At 36.0% G+C, this 15087-nt stretch overlaps 1 protein-coding gene across 5 annotated transcripts in view; it reads right to left on the bottom strand.

Moving 5' to 3' along the window:
* The window catches only part of LOC149780082 (contactin-like), a 139970-nt gene that overhangs the window by 28935 nt on the left and 95948 nt on the right, over window positions 1-15087 (bottom strand). For 3 of the 5 annotated variants that reach the window (XM_089936842.1, XM_089936844.1, XM_089936843.1), the window contains 6 exons: window positions 13806-13976; window positions 13109-13261; window positions 11140-11234; window positions 10223-10306; window positions 6565-6709; window positions 2575-2696 (listed from right to left, as the gene is read on the bottom strand). In XM_089936842.1, coding sequence (XP_089792968.1) covers window positions 2575-2696; window positions 6565-6709; window positions 10223-10306; window positions 11140-11234; window positions 13109-13261; window positions 13806-13976 — 770 coding nt within the window. Of the gene's footprint in view, window positions 1-2574; window positions 2697-6212; window positions 6362-6564; window positions 6710-9409; window positions 9424-10222; window positions 10307-11139; window positions 11235-13108; window positions 13262-13805; window positions 13977-15087 lie in introns of those variants that run through there. The other 2 variants (XR_016415001.1, XR_016415000.1) reach the window with 2 other exon arrangements.

Genomic DNA, 15087 nt, shown 5'->3' with positions numbered 1-15087 from the left:
ATTAATGAAAATTTTTGAATTAGTAATGGGTAGTATAAAAAAAAGTGAGTGAGTGTTTCTTTTAGGTCCGCGCGTTGTTTGGTCATGATCTAGGTAAGATAAATTTTGTTTTAGGGGATGTTTTCCTTCACGTCCGCGCTTTAACTATAAATTGAAAATCGCTTGGCAGTCTAGCTACCCTGTTCATTCGTTAACAAGACAATGAATACCAGAATAAGCAAACTTCTTGAACTCCAGATACATCTGGAATATGCCAGGTGCCTGTTAAATGAACTGGCAGCGGAGGCCATAGTAGAAGAGGGAAGAATAAAGAAGGAAGAGGAGGAGAGAAGACAGAGGGAAGAGGAGGAAAAAAAAATAGGAGAGGGGATGTCGTACAATATTCCAGAGACAGAGGATTGGGGTGCTGAAGCCAATCATCCTCCCTCTGCGCTCCCAGTCAAAAGAAGAGTGAAAGGAGACTGGAGTCGGAGGTGTGTGTGTGGTGCCAGACCTAAAAGGTGTCATCATTAACCAGGTGACCTGGAGTTCTTAAATACAAAAAAACAGCCCTTTTCAGGGCTACCCAAACCTTTAGAAAAGAAATAGTAATAGATTTGCCAATGTGTGTATGTAGAATAGTGTGAATATAAACACTGACTCTTTTTTCCTAGTGTGAGTGTATGTGTTCATGTTTGTAAGCGCTCATGTACGTTTGTGTGGATAGTAGATTATTGGATTTTGTAAGCGCTTAAGTTGGTTTGTTTGGATAGTAGATTTGGGTTTCATTTGAATGCTTTGCGTGTGTGGATAGTAGATTTGGGGGTTTGTTTATTGCTGCTTCGCGTATGTGGATAGTAGATAATATGAGATGAGAAAAGTAGGGGATGTTTTCCTTCACATCCGCGCGTTTTAAGTGATGATCTAGGTAATATAATTTTTGGACTTCAGGGGATGTTTTCCATCACGTCCGCGCTTTTCGTATAAGAACCCACAGTATTCGTCGTTCACACCATTCTACAAAGCATAAAAAGAAGATGGCTTCGAACCACCTTGATAAAATGAAAAAATTGCAAGACGTCCTGGACAATTTGGGTATGATGGAGCAAATGTTGGTTAATCTAAACGAGGATCACTATTCATATAGTCCCCATCGAGTGAAGATGGAGATCAACAATTTAAGAAAACTGAAGGACATCATCAGTGATCTGTTAAAAGAAATAAAGGAGGAGAAGGAGGATGAAGAGGAACGGATAAGCATGAGAGAATGGAGCGAAAAAATTGAAAAAGAAGAAGAAAATGAGAAGAGGAAGAAAGAAGAGAGAAAGAAGAAAAAGGAGGAAGAAAAGAAGAGAAAAAGTGTAGGAGAGAAAATAAGAAGCTAGTGGAGAAATAGAAGAAATTAGAAGAAGAAAACCCAAAGGCCCTTTTCAGGGCCACCCACATCTCTCTAAAAGAGATAGACTTTCAATTGCCTACCCCTTTTTTATATTTTTTTATTTTAAAAAAAAAACAAAAACAAAATCCCATGTTAAATTCCCCTTGTCCCTAGAATTTCTTTTTTTTTCTCCCATGTTAAAGTTCCCTTGTCGCTCAACAGGCCCAAAATATATTCCCATGTTAATTTCCCATTGTCGCTAAAGTGGCCCAGGGGTTTACGTAATGTTAAATTTCCCATTGTCGCCAAAGTGGCCCAGGGTGGTTTTTAATGCTAATTCCCACTGTCGCTAAAGTGGCCCACTTCACTACTCAGAGCTGACCGTGGCAACTGTGGAGCTGATCCATGGTGATCAGAGCTGACCGTGGCACCTTTGGAGCTGAGCCTGGTGATCAGGGTTGACGGGGTACCAGCTGTAGAGCCTACCATAGAAGTTGATCATGACGGCTGTGGTGCTGGCCATAACGGCCGTGGAGATGACGATGGAGCTGGCGACGGAGCTGGTTGAACGGTGGCCGTGCAGCTGATTGAACAGTGTGTTGTTGGTTTAGTAGCATGTGATCGGACGTTGCCGACCAACTGACCCAGGAATAGATAGGTGGTCGGTGACTACCTGTAATGCTGACTGGCTGATTGACCAGTGTGACTGGTAGCCAAGTACGCCAGTGACGGAGTGTTTTGTGTAACTCCATACATATAACCTTTTAGCCGTGGGCTAATTTTGGGGTTTGTTATACCCAGTGTTTTGGGACTGTAAAGATATTTTGCATTACATCTGTCCTATCATTTCATCATTTTACTATTTGAGTAAAGTGCCTCGCTTTTCACTATTTGAGTGAATACATTTTACCTTATGAGTAAAGTACATTATTTTTACTATTTGAGTAAAACACATCATTAGTTTCGTCGAGTGAAATTACCGTGAATCGTTAACCTTTGTCCATGTACTGTGTAAGGTCATTCACATTTATGTTACATTATTAGGTTCGTGCGGAAGGTGTTAGTCTGACCAATATTTGGATCTTATACAAGCATGTATTAATCGTAAGTCATTCATCAATAAAAATTGTATTAGTAGCAACCATCAAAAGTGTTCTGTAATAAATCCGAAATAATACCCGGTTATCTTGTTACACATGCATATATTGTGACGATACCTCATAGCCTGCTACTTTCCCCTTTACGACATCTCTACTGTCCGGAAGTGGATCCCAAGTAACCATGACCGCGGTTCCATTAATCGGATAGCCTCTCAGATTTTGTACTTGTATCAGTGGTACTGCATGCGATGAAAATTAAGAAATTAAATTTTAACTGTTTTCACACAAATGAAATATTATCTTCTACTAATAATACTTATCATATCCTTCAAATTTTGCGAACTATTGGCTTAATTTATACATTGATAAAATACATTTATGGACTGTTTTCTCCAACGTCATGGGATAACGTGCAAGATCAATTTTGTATGGATAGCTATTTTAGGTTATTAGGTCATGGTTCATAAATATTAAATTCTGTACCGAAAAGCCCAAAGTATAACAAAGTATGGTCAATACTCGACTATTTACAGTTATATTTATTAACTCAATTAGGGTCGTTCCAAGCTGTGCACGGCTGAATGAAAATCAAGGAAGAACTGGCCCGAACCAAGTAGGTGTTGGAAACAATCAAATGTTTTCTCCCGTCTAGGTGAACATCGCTTTTAAATAGGCGACACATTCCTCCTTATACAAGCCATTAGTGTTTTGCCTTTGTCAAATGCTATGCCTGGCGATAAACAAAACACAAAGAAATCAAACCCTTTGAAGCGGCCAAATAGTTTACATGGCCCAATAAACAAAACGTTTGAATGCCAATATATTCGACATGGTGAGATTAACAAAACTTTGTAATGGTCATATTCTATACATGGTTCAATAAACAAAACCTTTGAACACCCATATGCAATACAGAGTCCAAAAAGAGAATATCTGAATGTCCGTATTCAATACATGGTCCAATCAACATGGTCCAATCAACAAAAGATTTGAATTGCCGTATGCAATACATGGTCCAAAAACAAAACATTTGAATTGCCGTATGCAATACATGGTCCAAAAACAAAACATTTGAATTGCCATATGCAATACATGGTCCAAAAACAAAACGAAATATTTGAATAGCCATATCCAGTAATGGTCCAACCAACAAAATATTTGAAAAGCCATGTAGGTTCCTTAAACAAAACGTTTGAATGACCATATATTGTTCAGGCTTCAACACAGAATGACCATATGTTATAAATGGTTCTATAAACAAAACGTTTGAATAGCCATATGCAATACATGGTCCAATCAACAAAACATATGAATTATCTGAAATTGTAAGAGGTCCATATAACCATTACCTTTATCTAAATCAAACTTATTACGAACGTCACAAACATTGTCCATGCAGCGAAATCAGCCAACTACAGTACTAAGATCATGGAAAGTTCCAGCTGCAAAGAGCTCTTCGAGATTACTAACAAGCTAATGTCGAGGAACAAATGTACACCACTTTCAACTACCGTCTCTCTAGTCGACCTTCCGGACCTGTTTGCAAATTTCTTCCGTAACAAAGTACAAACCATTAGAGATAAGCTTGAGAACACAATTTTAATTGACTCGTCGTCACCATACAGTTGGGATACAGAATTTGAGTGGCAACCATTAGCAGCATTTGAACCTGTCTCTATGGATTTAGTACGTACAATCATGATGAAGAGTGCACCAAAGTCTTGTGAACTTGATCCAATTCCAACATCACTGCTGCTTGAGTGCTTAGATCCAGTATTGCCTTCACTAACTGATATTATTAATACCTCTCTCTCATCCGGGGAATTCCCATCATTTTTCAAAACTGCCATTGTAAAGCCTCTGCTGAAGAAATCAATACTCGACCATAACGATTTAAAAGACTAACACCCAGTTTCTAATCTCACATTCATACAAAAAAATCTTAGAAAAGGTTGTTCTATCCCAGCTTGTATGTCATCTGAATTCAAACAGACTTTTTAGCCATGTACAATCTGCATATCGCCCTTGCCACAGTACTGAAACTACTCTTCTAAAAGTAAAGGACATTCTCTCTGCTTGGGATAGCGGAAAGATTACAGTCCTCACTCTCCTTGATATATCTGAAGCATTTGACACAATAGACCATGATATATTACTTCACCGTCTCCAGCATGTATCTGGCAGTCATGATACAGCCTTACTGTGGTTCAAGTCCTACTTGGTCAACAGGACTCAGATAGTGTATGCAATTGGAATACACTCCAGCCCAGTTAATACATGTTGTGGTGTTCCACAGGGGCCAGTTCTTGGACCTGTTCTCTTCATTCTATACACTCAACCGCTCTCAAATGTCATAGATCATCATCCAGTGTCTCACCAATTGTACGCTGACGACACCCAAATATGCAAATCTAGACACCCAACTGAAGTTGATGCTACCATCTAAGGTGTAAAGAGGTGCATTTCTGATGTGAACTTATGGATGACTTGTAACAAGCTGCAGATGAATGATGATAAAACTGAGACCATTCTGACCACAACACAAAGACGTTCTCAGTCACATCCTTTACCTCAAACAATAAATATGAGTAACACCAACGTATCTGCATATCTTGAGCTGAGACGCGTCGGCCCCATTCGCAAATATCTTTCAGATGATGCACTAAAATACTTGTATGTTCATTAGTACTCTCAAGACTGGACTATTGTAACTCAATTGTGTCAGGTTCATCTCAATATCTACTTCAGAAACTTCAAAAAGTTCAAAACACAGCTGATCGGATCATACTTAGAGTACCACGATCAGAGCACACCTCTCCGCTGCTCTGAACCCTACACTAGCTATCCATTTGATCCAGAATCAAACACAAAATTTGTTCTCTGTGCTACGTTTCACTGACGGACTCCATTCCAACATACCTATCCGACCTCACGCAGGTGTACACACCAGCAAGATACTTACGCTCCTCTTCTGACAATCGTATACTCATTATTCCCACTACGAAAACGAAGTCATATGGGCAACGTTCTTTTGCATCCCAGGGTCCAGCAACGTGGAATGAATTGCCCACTGAACTTACACACAAAGACACAGTGATCCCATTCAAGAGTGCTCTTAAAACTCACTTATTTCGACTGCAAGAACAAACTTAAAGACCTAATAATGTTCCCTACCTTAAATATTTTCAGAATGTTTGTTATGTTATTTAATTTCATGGTGTTTGTTTTTTTGCAATAATATCATTATATATGTTTTTTATGTAATAGGTGTTGTCTAATTTTGTAAAGGGCTTAGAGCTTCTAAAGATTAGGCGCTATATAAAGTCCTCATTATTATTATTATTATTAACATTAATATTATTATTATTATTAGTAGTAGTAATAAATTAAACTTTATAATAAAATAATGTTAAACCTGATCTGTACGTATAAAACCTTCAATAAGCTGCACGTCATACAGGATCCAGACCAACAACATCTTTTACATTTGACAATGTTATCCCTTAACATGACCAATCAAGTTACGATTTGACAGCACTTTATATTTGTTTCAGACCAATAAAACATTGGAATCTGCCATTTACTACACCTTGTAATAAATAAAATTGAACTGGATAAATGTCATATATCATACGTGTACTATACTATACTAGACTAGACTAGACTAGACTAGACCGCTCCCGTGGCCAAGTTGTTAGAGCGACCGACTCAAATGCGGCCGAGTCATACCAAAGACTTATAAAAATGTTACTAACATCTGCCTCAGCATTAAGAGGTTAGTGTTAAGACTGGTCGGCCTGGTGTCAGGATAATGTGACTGGGTGGGACATGATACTACATGTCTGTGGCATGATGCTCCTGATGCACTATAAATTGCCACACTGCAGACATCGTAGCGATATGACTGAAAAATTGTTAAAGCTACGTTAAAAAACCAAATTATACAAAAGAAACACACGCACACACACCACACATACAGACACAAACACACATACACATGTACATACTATACTATACTGTACTGTACCGTACCGTACTATACTATACTATACTATACTATACTATACTATACTATACTATACTATACTACACTATAACATAATATACCTCCTTCTGCAGAATAGATTTGGTTGACAGAAGATTCAGGTCCGTATCCAATGTCATTGTAGGCACATACTTTTACGTCATAAAGAAGGTAATATAAGTCTCTGGTTAGTGTTACCGTGTATTTGGTAACGTTTCCAACTCTACTCTAACAGGAAAAGAAATAGTAATGACACTCAAAAAGTGAAAGTTAACAATGTCTCTCAAATCCAATGATAAACACTAGAAATGGAAAACAGGGTGAAACATAATTCGAATGGGAACAGTTTATAATATATAGTAATATTAATTCCCAAATAAGTAATATCACTTTGAAACTTCTGAATTATAAAGCTGAAAGCTGGATCGATCAATCATTTAGAAATAAATCGCTGAGATAGACAGACGACATAATGAAGAACCTCACACAATTCTTTTCCTTCAAGTAACATTTCGAAATAAATATCTCAAAAGGCTAGTATGCGATTCCATAGTCCCATAGTCCCATAGTCCGCAGAACACTTTTGTTCGGTTCATACTTACTTACTTAATCAACTGGGACCCCGAGTGGCCGAGTGGTCTAAAGCGCTCTGCGTTACGGATCACTGCCATCTCACCTCTGTTTGTGTGGGTTCGAGTCTAGGAATCGTCCAATGTGGGTATGTGAGAAAGCTTGCCAAAAGCTTCTCGTGGGTCGGTGGTTCTTCTCGGGGTTTTCCCGGGTTCTTTCTCCACCATTAATACTGGCTGCCATGCATAGCTTATCATGTGCTGAAAAATGGCGTTAAACCCCACAACAAGAACAACTTAATCAACTTAGAAAAAATATATATAAAATTTGAAGTTAATAATCATAACAATTATTAACATTACATTGTCACAAAGTCACAAAATCTAACATGCGAATTATATATATATATATATATATATATATGGTCTTGAAATGACTAATAATTGCAAAATTTATATATGTTCCTGTGATACAGTGAGTGATACAATTCTAGCATTATGCATGCCATAAAATTACATAGGTGTCACTAGATAGTCATTCTGAAAAGCAAAACCAAGTACTGCCATCCGTGCATAATGATAAAGGACACTTGAAGATGTGTATGTTACGCGAGGCGCAGACATATGGATCTTACGATTGTATCCAAAATAAGCATGCCAATGCAACTGTAAGAAATATGATAAGATTTAAATCTGACGTGGAAAAAGCTCAAGGAATACAACAGTGAAGATTTTTTAAAATTAGGTCCGAAAAACTATTGCCAAACGTTCCAAGAGAAAAACAGAACGAGGACCAAAATGTGTAAAACTTTGGAACATAGTTAAATGTTATAGACACTGAAGAAACATAGTTACTTGTTATAGACACTGAAGCAACATAGTTAATTGTTATAGACACTGAAGCAAAACACTAACAATGAACGGTTGACTTGAGGAGACATGACAAAATGGAAAAAAGTGAAGCCGATCTGGGCATAAGAACAAAAACGTCCCACCCCACCCCAAATGTTTGGAGAAAGTCCAAGGCAAAAAGCACATTAAGTTGTAAAATCTTTAATGGTAAAGAAAGAAAAACTGAAGACGAGACAGTGAGCTGCGCAAAAGAAGCAGCAACCAAAATGGCTCTACAAATTTTATCAGCCACAACAAAGCAACTGAGTAGAAGGGCAAAAGTTTGTGAAAGATTAACGTGGACAATTAGTTACCAAGGTAAATAGTCACACATATGAATGAGAAGAACTTCTAAGAAGTCTTCAACTGGCCTTGCCAAGAAAACGCTCCAATAAGAGGGTTCATGAAACCATTTGAAATGTACATAAATCCGCATCTATATAAAGAATTAAACATAAAGCAAACACAAAAAGTGTTAAAGAGCATTCAACAAAAAGAAGGTGTGAATAATATTTCATCAAAAGCATAACTGCAGATGATGCATTAAAGGTAGCAGAGTCCACGCTGCAGAAGCTTTCATACGTATTAAAGAACAAATTTTATACCGAACTATCGAAACACTGGAAGAAAAGCTTCTCCTTAAAACTACCTTGAAAGGAGCTCATTTTACGTTATAACTTGATAAAAGCAAATTAAAACCAACAATAAGCAATAAGGTTTGAGAAAAGAAACAGATCAAGACACAACATTACTTTAATCAAGAAAAAGTCAGTCAATTTGAACTTCCGCTTTACCTACATTTCACCTATTTTGATAAAGCATTCAATCATATGAACGGTGGGTGATATAGAACTATTTGAGGTACCATGAAATACAAGACTGAGTCGGTATCATCCTCTTCATAAAATGAAAAACAAACATAAAGGCATATTTGTTAGCCTTTTGCAAAAAGTGCACTAATGCATCTGTGTTATTATAATATAGCTTATGAACTTCCGTATGTGCTGATATTGGAAAACTCGACAGTGCTTTTACAGTGAACATCAAGCACCTGTCATTCCGAAGTCTATTTGTAGATCCAGAGTCATTATTGTAAACATTAAAATCTGCATCTTTACCTTCACACTATTAGTTGGTACTTTCCTGTGGATTAGAATCTTTTGGAAGGACAAAAAGGCAAAATACTTAATAATAAGTGTCTTAAGAAGGTTGGATATCAAATGGACAGACAGAGTGACCAACGAAAACCATCATTAAGATGCAAAACATCGCAACAGTATGGCCAGATCCTATGAGAATCGCAACTAGCATTACGAGGTAGGAGTTGAAATGGGAACTATATGGGATTGGGAAAAGACGAGAACCTGTGAAAATATAAAAATGGGAACAATATTAGAATTTCAAAAATATGTATGTATGAGTATAGGAAAGGAAAATGGACAACATGGGTAAAACAGAAAATCCTTACGCGTCAGGATTTGCCTATAATAATTCAAGTAAATCATAATTATTTAATCTATAATAAATCAATTGTTGTTTAAAAAGGTGTTAGCTAAACTAAATAGGATGAACATTTCTAAAGGTCTAAATAACTTTCAAATATTCACTGTGAGCGACATGAACCATCTAACAATACAGTGCCATATAACTGATATATGGAATGTATTATATGCAATGACGTAGCAAGAATGTAATGACCGCCTCAGCAAAATTTAATTCTGGGACCCCTTTCCAATAAAAGGATGTTTAATGTGAATTTGGGCCCCCCTTTTCTTGTTTGCTTGGGAAGTTGCAATGCCTCTGATTATATATAATAAGTTAAGTTTAATTTTCCAACTACTTGTAAAACAAAATTATTTTTCAGGGATAAAATGAAAACTTTATAGTAAACATATGCTATAATAGTTTACTATTTTCACTTTGCTTAATTTTGGCATCAGCATATGCTTAAACACAAGTAACATTTCAACACTAACATAATCAAATTAAATAATATTTTTGACCCTTTTTGTGGGGTTATTGTTTTCTCTGCATTATAAAACATATCAGTAAAATATAGATTTAAATCGAAACACGATATATATATATATATATATATATATATATATATATATATATATATATATATGTGTGTGTGTGTGTGTGTGTGTGTGTGTGTGTATGAACATCAGTCTGTTCATTAACACATGTCTATAAACAAACACATGTATATGTGTCTATATTCCTAACTGACCTACTACATCAATACAAACTGACACGCACGTGATTAAAAATTACATACATTAGACCAAGTTGTTTCGTTCGTAAGTTTCCAGAAAGCTTCATATCCGAAACCAAGTCCCGCCTCATCTGCCCTGTTCAAAGGCTGTAATAATAATAATAATAATAATAAAATTACAATCGTCATCAAGATTTTTAAATACAGATCTGTCCTACAATGTCTTTGAAAAACGTAATAATAATACAATCGTCTTCAAAATTAAATACAGATGTGTCTTAAAATGTCTTTGAAAAACTTGAGGAAAGTTCAAATGATAATATTGGATTTAAGCTGTGATTACTTTGAGACTTTCTTTTTTTTTCTACTTACATGACCTGACATTCCACCTGACATTCAAAGATGTTCATTTAGAGATGTTCGCGTCTTATGTTGCAGCGTTCTGCATCAAAATATCTACTAAAATTTAGTGATATCGTTTGATTTACCAGATACTAGCTTTTCACATGCATATTGTCCCTTCTTGGTGAATTAAGTTATATAAGAAAGGGTACGAGCCAGACAAGCAATACAATAGCATATCAAATATATAATTAGACCTATGTGAGAATATTCGAAATTTTATGAATTGTCCTTTTTGATGTGTACGAATTTCATTTTGTCACTTAGCATTTACCAAATATTCATCAATAGTAAACTACAATATGATTCATGTATGCGGCAAAACATCCAACGTTTTTTGTGTATCCATCCCGTCTGAAGTGCCCAGTGAAATCAGAGGTAGAAGAAGCATTCTTCTTTCTTTAAACTTAGGGTTGGATTAGATCGTTATCTATTGAACTGTCATCTAAGAATTGTGTCTGCAGTTTTTATATACACACGAGTCTCAGAGGAAATTAATGTTTGAAGATTTGTTTCTGTGATTTCGCGTCATAACTGATCAGAGATTTCTCTACTCATGCTTTTTAAAAACAACTTACATCCCATGTAATCGTGAGAGTTCCTTCACTGCCACCACCACCACCGACATTGATCGGAGACACCGTCGGTTTGTCAGAAGGCATAAGATAGAACCCTAATTAAAATCATTAAAGAACCAAGAATTAGTAATCTGAAGTTTCAACGTTTCTTTCAGGTTCGCTAGCTTTATATCACATATCTTTAGATTAAGTCTGGTATAATTTCATTTGGCGACAAAGTTGAATAAGAGACCAGAAAAATATAAGTACCAATGTTCACGTGAAAATCAAACAGTATATATATATATATATATATATATATATATATATATATATATATATATATATATATATATATATATATATATATATATATATATATATATATATATATATATATATATATATATATAGTGGTACTAGCAGCTGCCTTGTTTGGCGCTCAGCATTAAGGGGCTAGGTGTGAGAACTAGTCGGCCTGGTGTCAGGATAATGTGGCTGGGTGGGGACATCGTGCTACATGTCTGCGCCATGATAATCCATTGCTATAGATATCACTATAAACTGTCACACTGCAGACATCGTAGCGACAGGACTGAAAATTGTTAAAGCTGCATTAAAATTCTATAAACATACACCCACACTCACGCACACACACACACACACACACACACACACACACACACACACACAACTATTTTTGACCTTTTATCCCTAAATGGAAATGGGACTAATGGCAGGAAATCAAAACAATAAATGCTTTCAAGACAATTGCACGCGGTAAGTATAATAAAGCTAAAGATCACTTGCAGCTTTGAAAACAGTCAAGAGAAAATAGTAAGTTGTAAGGAATTTAACAACTTCGTGCGTGTTAGCCGAGGTGAGCAGTGAGCAGTGAGTCAGTAATTGTCATTAGATACTGTGTTTTTGTGTCGCACTACTAAAGAGAAGATGCGGAGAGTGCCTCGTGGTTGTTGAACATGTCTTTAATAGACAGTTAGGTCACTTTTGAAATAAGTGCATGTTAACCGAAATTCAACAGTCAGGTAAGAAATCAAGTGCTATATTATTGTTAGATTTTCTGAAATTTCAACCTCACAGGAAGTTTGTCCTACTACCAATTCTAACTGACCGTTTCTCTTTGCCACACCAGTGGTGCATACCTATATTTCTATACCAGTAACAGTGCACTCACACAACAAATTTGTTTCTGAAGTAGTTTCAACACAGCTGTGAAATAAACTAAATTGAGAGTAACCTAGTGATGCAGGGGCGATAAGCGTGGTGTTCGTACTCATCTTGGTATTAATACGAAGTGGCATTAGTTAAAAATAGAATGACGCTAGCAGCAGTGGCCAGTAATCATATACGCCGACTCCATGGTTGTTTCTCTTGTGTTTGTGCACCTGTGTTCTCTTGCGGGCTTTAAAATTCCTCCTCTCAATGAAACCTGCTATTTTCAACAAAAACTCGTCCAGGGCCGCTTGGAGGTCTACATTAAATGCTTGACAAAAAAGCTGATGCTGCAACGCTCAATCAAAATATGTACCAATATCATATATGAGCACTCAATCAAAATCTGTACTAATATCATATATGAGTATTCAATCAAAATCTGCACAAATATCATATGAGTACTCAATCAAAATCTGTACTAATATCATGTATGAGTACTCAATCAAAATCTGTACTAATATCATATATGAGTACTAAAATGTCGATTCCTTTTAATGTGCTACACTTGAATAATTTTTCAGTAAAATTTATTTCTATCTGATGAGTGTATTTTGTCGTTAATAGCTTTTGATAAAGAGATGTCTCAACTATCAAAACATATATTACCGAGGCGTAGAGTAGGCTCCCATACTGGAAAACGGTCGGCTAAATTTGAAGGCAAACTGCATAATGTCGCTTTGCTCATTTCAACACATCAAGGGGTAAATTAATGACAAGAAGATAGTAAAATCAGCGATAGAGCTAGCAATATTACCAGTTGGGATGCTAGGATCCCCTGCACCGTGGGGAACATTACCAGCCCTGATTCGAAAACTGTATGCTGTGTGGGGACTCAGATTATGAACCACATAAGATCGTCGATTTGGATATTCTGGACTTAGCAACTCTGTCATCTGGTTTGGAATTCCTTCAAAAGAACAGACGATTTTATGCGACTGATCATAAGAAGAAGAATTTAAGAGCCGGGTGATGCATTGTCCCTGCAACTGATAGCGTGATAATGTATATATTTTAGTTTATGCGTGCGCGTGTATGTGTGTCTGTGTTTGTATGTGAGAGAGAGAGAGCATTAGTTTGGGACTTAACTTACCATATAAATGTAATTAAACTTAGTCAATTATGTCATATATATATATATATATATATATATATATATATATATATATATATATATATATATATATATATATATATATATAATATGTTGGTTTTCTTTGAATTTGGCTTGTCTGTATTCACTATAAATCCAAACTAATGTTCCAGTCTGAGCATTTTTTATTTCCAGTAAATAATAATTTGAATAAATAAATCCATCGAAATGAAAAACTGAAAACAGCAATAAGATTAATTTAGAACTAGGCAATACAATAAAGAAACTAATGCATATTGGAATCAAATCCACCAAATATAATTACATCCAATTTTACAGAGGTGAGCCCGACATTCCCTACCTGCTTCCAAAACCTTCCATTTTGGGTCAAAATTTGTTCTGGCCTCTATAATGTAATATTCAACTGGCGCCCCGTTGTCGGCTGCAGTGCTCCATGTCCAGTAAAGACGTATTGTTGTGGAATTCCTTTGGCCTTTTTCAGCGTACAGTCCGGCAGGTTCGCCTGGAGGACCTGGAAGAGATGAGCAAGATCAGTCACATGCAGTCTGTCAACATACGATGTCTTTGTGACCGTGAAATGTTTGCTTTTAACCCAGGCCATCGGTCAGACAATAATTGAAAAGAATCGCAAGTTCAAGATGGCGACTATAAATTATGTTGACAATTTCTAGAGTGTTGATTTTAAAATATGTAACAGGAAGAAGTGAAACAAGCAATTTAAGTACAATCAACAAGTTATTTATTTCTCTTCAATACAAAGTAAAGTTTAAGGGACAGGGTATTGTGAATTAAATCGCAAAAAATCCTAAATAGTATATCACAATTTCAAAAATATTGAATGTTCTGAATGAATTACAATCAAATATCTTCTGTAACACAATGATGCCATCCAGGATGTCTTTGAACGATCTCACAATATATCCAAAGTAGTGTGTATAAATACAAAAGATAAATGAGCATTTTAGTAATTCCTATGAATATTTTAGATAAATATTTCCTCTCACTTCATATATGAAAGACTTGTCTAAAACAGGAATAAATAATTTGTTTTCAAACCCCTATTTATATATATTTTCACTTGACCTATAACTTAATAGAATGGGAAGATTTCTAACGGGGAACCTAGTCTAACTGTAAACAAGATTGACCTTGAACTCGTTTACAACGTACAATCATAGAAAAAAGTTAGCTATGAAAACATGTTGTTTGTAACTTACAACAATGGACATACGTTCAGCACACAATTCGGATTAAATATACATAGCAGTAGCGCGAACTAACGCTGCAAGAAATGATTATTTAATGTTTATGCACGAGAAAACGTCTTCACTCCAAGAAGTTAGAGATAAAGTGAAGCTTCACTCCACAAAGTTAGAGATAACGTGATACATTAGCCCTTGCTAATGTCACATAAAAAGGATCCAGGAAGGAAAATATGCCAAAGTTTGAAAAGGAGAATAATTATAACTCTAATTCTGTGGTACATTTGTTATAACATAAGATATGCAGAGTTAAACAGCTCCCAAATGTGCCATAAAGCGACATAGTACAGGCCATTATGAGACGAGGTGGATCAAAATAACACCACGTGTTAAAGGGCACAGTGACTGAAATGGGCTAGA

The sequence above is a fragment of the Sinohyriopsis cumingii genome, chromosome 16 (assembly GCF_028554795.1).
Source record: "Sinohyriopsis cumingii isolate HCF-2022 chromosome 16, ASM2855479v2, whole genome shotgun sequence".
NCBI classification, from domain to species: Eukaryota; Metazoa; Mollusca; class Bivalvia; order Unionida; family Unionidae; genus Sinohyriopsis; species Sinohyriopsis cumingii.
Note: the sequence above shows the minus strand (reverse complement) of the source record. Positions and strands in the feature narration are given on the sequence as shown.